Here is a 12,391-nt window from a genome sequence, read left to right as displayed (position 1 = left end):
ATCCAGTTAAAGATGTCCAATTGGCAGTTGGTAATGTGATACTGGAGGTCAGGAAAGAGGTGAGGGTTATATAAATAAATCTGGGAGCCATCTGTAGAAATGATAATTGAATCCATGAGAGCTGATGAGATCAACAAGAGACCATACAAAGGAAGAAGAAATGAGGGTCAATAGCAGACCCTTGGGGACAGCCACAATTAGAGGATGTAAGCTTGATGAAGCTCCATCTAATGAAACTGAGAAGGCAGATTCATAGGGGGGGAAACAGGCAAAAACAATGTCATGAAAACCTAGAGAGGAGAGAGGATCAAAGATGAGAGGTCTTGTGTCCATGACTACAGAGATGTCATGAAGAATGAGAATTGAAGGGATAAGAGCCATTAGATTTTTAACATTATATAATTTCAGTTGAATGATGAGGTTGGAGGCCAAACTACAGAGAATTAGAAGAAAAGGAGTAAAACAAATGATTATAGATGGTCTTCTTAAGTAGTTTAGTCACACAAAGGAGGAAATAGGATGATAGCTTCAAGAGTGAGAGGGATGGAACAAGTAGGAGTTATTTAAGAATTGGGGGGGAAATGTGGGAATATATATATATATATATATATATATATATATCAGAGAAGTATTTAGTAGACAGAGAGAGATTAAAGATTAGATGATATTATTAAGTTATAAAAACTGTGGAGAGGGAGATCAGAAAAATCAGACACAACAACTGGTATTTGCACTGTCTTGAAGTGAGAGTATTATTTTCAAGATGATTGGAAGGTCTTTTTGTATTAGTGGTTCATTTCCACATATCTAGTTAAATCCATCTGGCCTCTACTATTTATTTCCCTATTCCTATTTCATCTATTACAACACATCTTTTGTCTTCCCATATGCCTTGAGATAAGATGCTTATTAAAAATGAGTTTGTCTATGCAATGATCCTGAACAACCAAGAGGGATCTATGAGAAAGAACACTATCCACATTCAGAGGAAAACCTGTGGGAGTAGAAAGACAAAAGTAAAACAATTGCTTGATTACATGGATCGAGGGGATATGCTGGGGAAATAGACTCTAAATGAACATCCTAATGCAAACACCAACATGGAAATGGGTTATGATCAAGGACACACATAATTCCCAGTGGAATTGTGCATCAGCTATGGGAGGGAAATGAGGAAGAGAGGGAGGAATAGAATATGATTTTTGTAACCAAGGAATAATGTTTGAAATTGACCAAACAAAAAAATAAAATAAAAAATAGGTTTGCCTTCAGCTACAGTATGGTCAAATTGGTATTTTTCATCCATTTAGTTTTCCTGTATGAATTGTTGTGCTGATCTTTTTTTAATGAGATATCTCTTTAGTGAATTCATGTAATTTTTTTGGAGCTGATGTGATCAGCATTTTCCATTGACTGGGGATGAAAGTGAAATGGGGAGGGGACAAGAAATTGCTTAGATTACATTTGGAAATGATGAAGTAATTTTCATGATTCTTTTGTGCTATTCAGGACAAAATCTCTTTTCATTTTGTTTTGTTTTGTTTTTTAACAGAGATGGTCTGGTGATGTTATATGGTTTTGAGTCTTTGAACATGTCATGCTCTCAAAATAAGTATAGATGTCCATGACCCAAAGATTGGAAAGAAACACATGGAGGCATACAAGTAAAATACAAATCTTTTCTCTATAATGCTAAAATAATTCACTTCCATAGATGCAAGTATCATCTTTAGTCAAATGAATGTAAAGCACTATCTTCAACCTTGACCATTTACCTGAGACTCAGTCCCATGTTAATAACCATTTGTTCAAGATCTTCCCTGGATATTGTGTCTTTCAAAATCAACAGCAACACAACTAAATCTTCTTCCCTCTAAAACATATTCCTCTCTGAAAGTTCCTTTTCTGTGGAAAGGGCCATATTTCTGCCAATGATAAGGATTCTCGAAATAATCTTTTATTCCTTTTTTTTTCCCCTTCATTCACCACATACTGTCAGTTATAGCTTTGCATCATTTCTCAGTCATCCATCCAACCTCCTATACATCCATTGTCAAGACCTCAAGTCGCTGTGGGAACTGAGAAAAGGCAGGGATGTAGATGTATACTATTAAAGAAAAATCCCCACCCCATACCTCCTTCTCTATTCATTGTAGGAATGGCTTCAAAAGGAAGGAAATGTCTGTAATACTTCCTGGATATTGAACAGACTCAGAAAGTAACCTGAGTTGGGGGATGTTGTCAAATGGTTTAATAAACTGATGTAGAAGCTATGATACAGGAACTGTGGAAGGATTTAGTGACTAGGATTTCTGAGAGTGTATTCATGTGAGATTGAAATATCTAGTAAATGTGAGTTTGTAGCCTAGGATTCAGGGTATATTTGTGATTGAGAAGGAGAAAGAGATCTTCAGATTGAGAGGCATTAAAGTGAATAGGCATTTGTAATTGTCACTTAACGTGGTCATGTCCTAAGAGATTAATCCTGGAACTGTTGAGGACCCATAGAATTACAGGTCTTTCCTTGATCTTTTTTCCTTCCTTTGGATGGACATGTAAGCTTGTACCCAAGGCTAAGACTTGTGAAATGACTGCTAACTTTTACAGAGCACATACTACTATTGACTTTACAAAGATGGAAGAGAACAATATCTGTGCTGAAAGCAGTATCCTTGTCATGGACACATGAGCTCTTTTTGGTTTCTGCGTTTTGCATTTTCCTGTTTTGTGGTGCAGTTAGTTGTTTGGTAGTGTAGTTGGCAGGATGAGGAGATGAGTATTTAGTTAAGTAGGGTTAAGGTGACCCTGATATATTCCTTGCTTTCCACAACCATTTCTAAATCCTAATTCATGTTTTCTTCATCATTCACCATTAAGGTCTCCTTTAATTTAATGTCTTTTCTGCTTTCTCTAGACTCAGATTGGTTCAGTGCTTAAGAGCACTGGGCCTGGAATCATGAATGCTTAATGTCAAATCCAGCATCAGACACTACCTAGATGTGCAACCTTGGGCAAGTCATTTAACCTCTATATGCTTAGGAGATAGCTAGGTGGCTTAGCAGATAGAGTGCTGGGTCTCCTCAGGAAGATCTGAATTTAAAGACAGCTTTAAACATTTCCTTTCTGTATGACCCCAAGCAAGTTATTTAACCTCTGATTGCCTGTAAAATGATCCACTCGAGAAGGAAATGGTAGAACATTCCAGTATCTTTGCCAAGAACACCCAAAGGATTGCTATGGCCAACAGCTTAATAAAGAGTCTGGCACAACTGAATGAGTGAACAAGAACATTATACTTTCCACAAAAGTTATCTCAAACTTTCGCTTTTCTCTGCAAACCATCTACATCACCTTTTGCCTCAATTTCTCTCTGCTGAGGTCTTCACTCCATACTTAATTGAAAAACTGATGTTCTCTACTGAAAATACTCCCTATATCCTTTCTCCACATTTTGTCTCACATCATCTCCTCTTATTCTCCAATATCTGAGATGGCCCTTCTTGCCAAGGTCCATCCTTCTCATTGATCCTTTCTTCTCTTGCAGATTGACCTTAAAATCCTCTCTGTAATCTTCATTTTTTCCCATAATACCACTTTCTTCCCTGATGCCTACAAATTCTCCCCTATCCTCAGGAAGGCTTCATTAGATATTACTATGTCTATTTGCTATAATTTTATAACTCTTCTCCATTACTCAGTCAAACTCCTTGGAAAAGCCATCTATAGTTGATCCCTCCATCCTCTCCTTTCACTCTTTTCAGAACCCTACCAATTGGCCTCTTACTCTATTACTCAACTGAAATTCCTTTCAACAGTTACCAATGATTTCTGAATTACCATATCTAATAGACCTTATTCGGTTTCCATTCCCTTTTATTCTTCTGCTATATTTGACAATTGACTGTCTTCTAGTTCTGGAAAATCTCTTGTATCTGGGTTTTTGGAGGGGGCACTGCATTCTCTTAATTTTCTTCCTACCCGCATAATAACTCATCAGTTTTCTTTGCATAATCATTATCCATGTCACACTCCATTGGTGGCCCCCAAGGTTTTTGTCCCATATTTTCTGTTCTCTCCACATGCTTTCTTAGTGACTTCATCAGCCCCCATATGTTCATTTATCTTTCTCATGTAGATAATTACCAGATGAATATCCATCCTTATCTCTGTTCTGAGTAGCAGTGCCACGTTAACAATTGCCTATTGAACATTTCAGACTGGATGTTCCAGAAGCACTTCAAACTCTTCATTTCTAAAAGAGAACTCATTATCTTTCCCCTCAAATCTACCCTTCTTCCAAACTCCCCAATTATCATCCTTCCAGTCACCAAGGTTTTTAACCTCGTTTCATCATGCCTGACTCTGCAGTCCCTCACAGATCTAATCCACTGCCAAATGCTGTTTCTATCTCCACAACATTCATCCACAAACCACTTTTCTCTTCCATTCATCCAGCCACCATTCTGGCTCAGGCATTTATCACCTACTCCCTGGACTATTACAATAGTCTCCCCTGTGGCTTCTCTGACGTGAGGATTACGCATTACAATTCATATTTAAGGCAGTTGCCAAACTGATTGTCCAGAGGTTCAGTTCCTGCTGCTCAACAAACTTCTACAACAGCCTATTACATCAACAAGCAAACACCACCCAAACATGAGCTTGGGGCAGGGGCTGAGCTACATTAGTGATTAGAAGATGGACAGAGATGAGCTGCTCCTCCCTCCCTAGATGCTCCATTTCTCATCTCAGTGCTCTTGCACTGCCTGGGTCCCATGTTGAGAATGCACTCTTTCCTCATCTCACTCTCTTGGCCCTCTTGGTCCTCTTCAAGATATATGTCCTTAAGGAAGCATTTCCTGCTCCTACAACTGTTATTGTGCCCCCTCCCAGAAGGACCTTGGAGTCATTTTGTAAAATGCTGTTTTCAAATATATATAATATGGATATATGTTTTCCATGATAATGCAGGTATAACCCAGATCAAATTGCTTACCAGCTCGAGGAAAGGGTGAGAAGGAAGGAAGGGAGACATTTTGGATCAAATAACTCCAGAAAATGTATGTAGAAAATTATTTCATGGCATTGGTAAAATAAGATATCTTTACAAACATCATTTTACACAGAGAGAGAAAACATTGTGTTTTGTATATACATATTCTATATATCTAGCTCTAGTTTTCCCCTTCCCCGTTTTTAGGACATAAGCTCTGTGAGGGCAAAGATGGCTTTGCTTTTGCCTTTGAATCTCCCTGCACTTAACATAGTCCCTGGCACATAGTCATTTCTTGATCAGTCCTTGTTGACTGATTATTATAATAGCCTCACTTCTCACCTCCAATGCTTGATGACTGCTCTACTCTAAATGTTTTTTAATACTTCTAAAGTAATTTTCATGAAACCTAGTTTGGATGACATCACTTAGCTATTTGGAAACCTGCAGTGGATTATATTACCTAGGGTATAAAATAGGAAAATTCACATGTGTATTATATATATATGAAATATACATGTGTATCTAGAGAGAGTAAGAGATTGTATTATATATCTGATCTATGCTATATAAATATGTATATCCATTTAATATATAATTATTATATATAGCTATATTATATATGTATATACTATAGCTATATTATATCAATATATATGTTCATATGTATGTGCAAATATATGAATGTGTATATATATATATATATATATATATATATATATATATATATATATATATATATATACGTAGACATCTGTACACATACATATGGAAGTTCTCTCCCAGTATAGCTTGGCAACTGTTTAGCCATTCATTTTCTTATTTGCTTGAGGTATACAAGGATTATATGTCTTCCTCAGGTCACACAGGGTTAGGATTAAAATTATCTGAAGATTATATACTAATTTATAATTATTTATGAGATAGTGAATGTGGGTTAGAGAAAGAAAAGACACCTAATCACATGGCTGGGTACTCATCCAATCTGAGCTCAATGCTCACCTCACATCTCCATTCACTCCTGCTGCTCCCTGCCCAAGCTTCCCCACCAGGCATGCCCAAAGAGAGTGCTGCTGCTTCTTGGATCCCTCATTTATTCCCCCAGTGACATCACTCCCTTTGGGTATCCCTGGTTGGATATACTTGACCACAGTATAGGTCAGAGGCTAGCTTTGGGGATGTCAGATGCCCTGTGGGACAAGAGGCAAGATGCCACGGAGTCATGAGGCCACTGGCATCGTCCCATACTATGCATAGGAGTCCCAACAAAAGTTGTGGGTGAGACTGAAATGGATTTTCAAAACTTTCCTTTTTAAAAGTCATAAATTTATACTAGATTCATACAAGAGTTAGATGATTGCAGAGCAAAAGGTGAACCTGAGTCTTTCTGCCTCAAAGGCCATCTAATTCTCTGTCCATTGCACTGTGTTCCCTAACATCAATCTACAGTTCTTCAGAGTCAATTTGCAATGGGAAGTCCCACCTAATTTCCTCCCACACAGGTTCCTAAGCTCACATTTGAAAGTCCCATTGATGAACATGGCTTCTGGAAGCAGCCTGGACCCAGCTTTTCATAGATGAGTCATCTTCTCTTTTTAATTTCTCAGATGTTGTCAGTAGACACCTGTCTGTGAGATTTGGAGGATATCACATTGTCCTTAATGAGAAAAAAAGCCAGAGTTGTGCTCCAGCAGCCAAAAAGAAAATTGCCAAAGAAATTTCACTGTAGGTTTTCATTTTATTTCTTTTAACCTAGAAGATGAATTCAGGAATACAACTTTCCGGAATAGTTTACTCCTTCCCCCGAATAACCCCTGTATTAGGATTTGTATGTAGTTTCCCCCTAAAACTCTAGCTTGATTTTTCATTTCCCTGCATCTGCTCCTACTCAACTCTCTTGCATTAAACTAAATCATTTTTCCTGACCAGTTCACTGGTGTAAAAATAATCACGGAACTTCCAAATACCTAAGGGGAAAAAAGATGGCTGCAGACATACTTTGTACTATCTGGTCCTCTAGGGTCTCACTTTGCCAAGTTCCTTGGCCCTAAGAAATCACAACTTTTTCTGCTCACTTGGTTTTTTTTAAGGGTTATGATTTGAGAGTAACAAGTTGGAAAAATCCCATAGTGGTTGTGATTACAACTCCCAATAGGCACAATGATGCTACTTTATAATGGCAGAAAAGAGTGTGGTATCATCAGTCAAATTTAAGACTCAGTCAGAAATATCTAGGGGCTCACAAAAGTTCCCTCTGAGTCATAGTTTCTGAATTGGTATGATGGGAATAATTATACCTATATCTGTGTAGTGGAGTATACCACCTGGGTATGAGCTTGGTCCAATGGTAGATTCATATCAAATATTAAAAGATAAGGTGCCCAAGTGATCCCTCTCCCTGTTCTTGACCTGGCATGCTCTCTTTACTCTTGGAAAGGGCATCCGTCCTATTATTCACCTCATGTTGAATCCTGGTCTAATACTAAAGTATTTCATGACCATGCTACATGGAAAGAAAGGATTCTGAGAGGAAGGGAATTCCCAGTGAGCCAGGAAAGTTTCACCCCTATGATCTTCCCACTTATATTACCATTAAATCCAAAGATGAGCATAGCAAAGAAGAAATCTGGGACAGATATGAGAATTGTGGTGGATGGGTGCAGGAATTTGAAGCATGGAAGGATGAGCTGAATGAAATGTTGGTTAAAGGATTTGGATGAGCCTTGAATTATCAATCTGTCACTAACAGTTTTCTAAGTGCATTTCAATAAATGGCAAAGCCATTGAAACAAATCAAGACCTTTGAATGGTGTTCAGTTGGTGGAGGTTTTACTATGACTGAGGATGGAGATAAGGGATGTTCTTGTTTTAATAATTTTTGAGAATAAACCAGTTTATATTATATCCCTAGATCTATATACAACCTAGGGCCAGCCATTGCATCCATACTTTGTAGAACTCTGGCAGAGAGAAGTAGAGAATAGTTTTCTCCTATATAGTTGAAATGTCTGCTGCTGAAGAGTGGGCCATCCTGCAACCAATGGAAAAGTCCATTCATGTGCAGTAAGTAAATACCTTCTGACCCAATCAGTTAACTGATAGCCCATGGATGGCGCCACATGGTCTCGCTTATGCATACTATATTCCTAGATTGTTAATTAGGCAAGTCTGCTTCTTTGTGAGTTGCAAAAGGACAAGACAGAAAGTTATGAGTGGTTAACTATATTTTCATCACCATTAGTAAGTTTACACCCATGTTACAGTGCTACTTCTTATAGTTGCTGTGAGGCCCAAGCAAGATAATTCATGTGTAGGTCTTTACAAGTTCAAAAGTATAAGGTAATAGACTCATACAGTCACCTGGAATGAAGTAGAGAGGCCATATAATCCAATGAAGTCATTATACAGATAGGTAAACTGAGACTGCTCTGGGAAGTTTGGTGACTTGCCAAACTGGTCCCAGAGCTAGTGTGTGACAAAACTGTAATTTGAACCAATGGCTTCCAACTTCAAAAACAGAACCCTTTTAACTATGCCACAGTTCCTTCTTTACAATATCCAACATGCCACAGGTTTGGGTGCTACATTTATTCCATCTCTTGCCAGATTTTCAATTTGGAATTTGGGATATCCAGGAAAGGGAGAAATTTTCAGGATGATGTAGAAAGTCATCAGGGATATTTCTTTCATTCATAGAAATTCACTTTAGTCATATTTATTAGGAAACATATATACATGTGCATATATTATGTTTATAATATTTCCTAAAGCAAAGAAGACCTTCACAGAATTAGTAGGGCTTACAACAACTTATTTTCAAATAAGAAAATAAAAACCTCATATAATTAAAAGTATTCAAGTTCAAAGGCTCTGCTCAGGAGGGAAATCGAACACATAAAAAAATGAAACAGCATCTTCATTTCAATTGCATTTTCATATGATGATTTGAACCAAACAATTAAATGCCTCACTCATTGGAACAGGGAGTAAATTCACTTTGAATAGGCTGCACAGTCACTTATTTATTTTTATTTTAATAAACTATGATTGAGCTTACTCACAAAGGTTTTCCTAGTCAACCAATTGCATCAACCAGTCATTTGATCCCTTCAGCTTCTCTGCCCCTCCTTACCTCCTTGTTGGTCCTGTCTGCCTGGACTAAGGTCCCATTCAAGCACGGTTCGACATAGTGGAGTTCTTCATTATACTGCAAAGGAAAGAAAAACAACCACAAAGGAATGTTTATTTCAGGGTCTTGAAAGATGCCGTTTAATTTGACAATTTGGAGTCACATAATACATGCATATGCACACTCAGAAGATGACAGGACAATCACAAGACTCAGTTCATCAAAGCTGTGTGATCTTTCTCTTTGGTTTGAGTCGAAGTAAATATTGAAGGTTGTATTTTTTTTTTCTACTGGGAAGAAGTGATGGAGAGTTATTGATGTGTAAGATATAGGGGAGTTCAGAATGGACACAGTTAAACTGATCCAACAGGGACAGCTCTAAATGCAGAGTCTTAATGAAACTAGTTGGCAACCAACCTGCCAGGTAGGGATCTGGATAGAATTACAGACGCAGAGCTGAAACAATTCCCGCCTCAACGTTCTGCTGCTTCATTTGAGCAAAACTGACAAACATTCCAGTCAAGCCCTGCACTTGGAGGAGGAGGATTTGGATGATGGAAGGATGGACCCCAGGCTCCATGATTGTAAGGATATTCTAATACTTGCAGCCAATAGAACTGGCATTTATGACTCTCCAATACATGGTTCCCTTATGCCTCTCTGCTGTCTGTTTTCAAGTTATTCCTATCCGATTCCCCAGGTCCACAACATACTTCTCCTCTCTCTCTACTTCTTAGAATTCCTAACCTACTTAAAAGGTTCAATCAGACTACCTTTCCCGACTTCCTTTGTTTTGGAGAACCCTCTCCCTCTTGGAAATGTCTTGGGTTTACTTTCTCCATGCGTATTTTATATTCCTCTGTGTAGACTGTAAGCTTTCTGAAGACAGAGACTGTTTTTAATCATCTCAATATCTCCATCCCTAACACACTCCCTGGCACAGAGTAAGCCCTCAATAAAGGGCTAAATCCAGTTTGTTGCATCTGTTGATGTATTGTGAGCCTGTGTCCATCTAAAGGGCAAAACTCAAATTCTGAGACTCCTGTCTCTCACGACGAACTTCATCCTCCTTTTCTCGTTCAATTGCAAGAACACCAGGACTATTTCAGGACTGTTCATCTTCTCATTTGATGTGATTTTCCTCAAGAAATCAGTACAAGTTTCTAATATCAAAATATTAGAAAGGACATGGACCAAGCTGGGCGCCCCCAAAAAGTCTAGAGTTAATAAAGGGTGATTTTCCTTAATAGCTGTTCTGAATTTTTAAATTAAAAATAATTGATAGACATAGGAGTTTTGAAAAATTTCAGTGAGTCCTGTTCAAACTATACCTACAACCAACCACATGAATTGTTTCTTTTGGACTCCATTCATCCTGCCCAATATTGCATCTGAAAAAGTAGGCTGAGTGCAAATAAACGGTCACTTACCATTTATGTATTTATATATATATATATATGTATGTAGATAGATAGATAAATAGATAGAGACAGACAGTGTATACATAATATGTACACACAAAATACATATAAAATAAATTATATATATATACACTATTTGCATATACTCTGTTGGATGTTCTATTAATAAAATTCATTTAGCAAAATAAACAAATTTGTTCCAATAATAGTTTGACTGACCAGGGGAGGAATCAGCTATCAGAATGTCTTTCTTTCTGTCATTTTTCCTCTTGAAAAATTAAGGACATGAGAGTTCCCTCTTAAGAGATAAGTCAGACCCCCAAAACTCCTCACTTGAACAATGACATACTTTGCTCACTCAAGAGGGGAAAAGGGGAAAAACAGCATAACTAAAAGCTATGAAAAGAAATTGGTCTTGGAGAAGCTAGGCAACCCAATAGAGAGTCAGGCCTAGACAGTGGTGGTTCTGGTTTCAAACCTGGCCTCAGGCATTTCCTAGCTGTGTGACCCTGGGCAAGTCACTTAACCCCCACTGCTTAGCCTTTTTGCTTTTTTTTGCTTTGCAACCAATACACAGTATTGATTCTAAGGTGGAAGGTGAGGGTTTAAAAAACAAGAAAGAAAAGAAATTAGACTCTGACAAATGGAGTAGACATGCTTTTTTGAAGACAAGAAATAGTTCCAGTATGATGAGCAAATATTATGAATTATGAATGTTAAAAATATGAAGACATATTAAGGGAAATGTATATCAATTATCTCAGAAAATAACCTGGAACTATCACAAGACAAAAAAGAGCAATAAAAATGAAGAAAAATAAAGAAGGGGAGTAGTAAAGAAGACTTTAGCATCAAGGAAGAGACTTGTCATCAGTGAATAAAAATGAACAAGATAGTAATCAAAACAATGGTATGGATTTATACTTAGAAAATAAGAATAATCATTCATTGAGGAAAAGAAGTATTCCATTTGAAGAAAAGAATCCAGAAATAGAAGAAGCAGCAGCAAAAATCAGATAAAAAAGGCAATTCAACTAGAACAAGCCTTGGAATCATTTAAAATAGTGCTTGGGTAGAATGTGAGAATGATCAGGCTCCATGAGATGCCAAAAGAGATTCAGATTTTCCAGACAAATTAACATCAACTTTAGAACTACAATGGCAAAAATAAGTGATTTTGTAAGAAGTTAAGAAAGGAAAAAATCTATCATGGAACAACAATTCCAATGGCACTGAATTTTTCACTCAAAACAAGAAAAGGGTGGAAAAATTAAAGGAAAAAGAAAAATGAAAAATCAAGAGAAATTTGCTTTCATTTTAACAGCATGATATTTGTATCATGCTTATTATGCAAAATCTGTTTGACAGAATAGTTTTATATTCCAAGAATTTATGTGGTAGAAACCAAAATCTTCCCTTGTGCAAAGAAGTCATTCAGTGAATGGTTATTAAATTGAATTTTCCTTATAGATCTTTTAATATTCAAAAGAAACCAAAAGCAAAAAATTTTCCAGGTAGAATAAGAGTGGGTTTGGGGAGTGTCTGTATTTGGGAACTATACAATTGTAAATTACCAAATTTTCTCAGGGTAAATTCTAGACAGGGAAAAACTATAGCACAACTGGAGTCATTTTAGTCGATATCATCCTCTAGGTTATCTTACAGGGAAAATGAAGAGACAAAGGAGGAAAAGGAGGAGGAGAAATTACAAAGGAAATATAAAAAGGCAAATCGAGCCTGCCTAGGATCTGGAATATGAAGTAGAAATTCCATAAATTTAAATAAATTCCCAGAACCTTTTCTTGCTACGAATGATTACTTAGAGCAGTGATGCAATGTTATATTGTG

The 12,391-nt window shown here is 37.2% G+C and overlaps 1 protein-coding gene across 1 annotated transcript in view; it reads right to left on the bottom strand.

Annotated features, from left to right (window-relative positions):
• The window catches only part of CACNA2D3 (calcium voltage-gated channel auxiliary subunit alpha2delta 3), a 1,058,263-nt gene that overhangs the window by 549,418 nt on the left and 496,454 nt on the right, over positions 1-12,391 (bottom strand). The window contains 1 exon segment of the mRNA XM_016424623.2: positions 9,126-9,200. Coding sequence (XP_016280109.2) covers positions 9,126-9,200 — 75 coding nt within the window.

Source organism: Monodelphis domestica, chromosome 7, assembly GCF_027887165.1.
Source record: "Monodelphis domestica isolate mMonDom1 chromosome 7, mMonDom1.pri, whole genome shotgun sequence".
NCBI lineage: Eukaryota > Metazoa > Chordata > Mammalia > Didelphimorphia > Didelphidae > Monodelphis > Monodelphis domestica.
The sequence above is the reverse complement of the archived record's forward strand: the minus strand, read 5'-3'. Positions and strand labels throughout refer to the sequence as shown.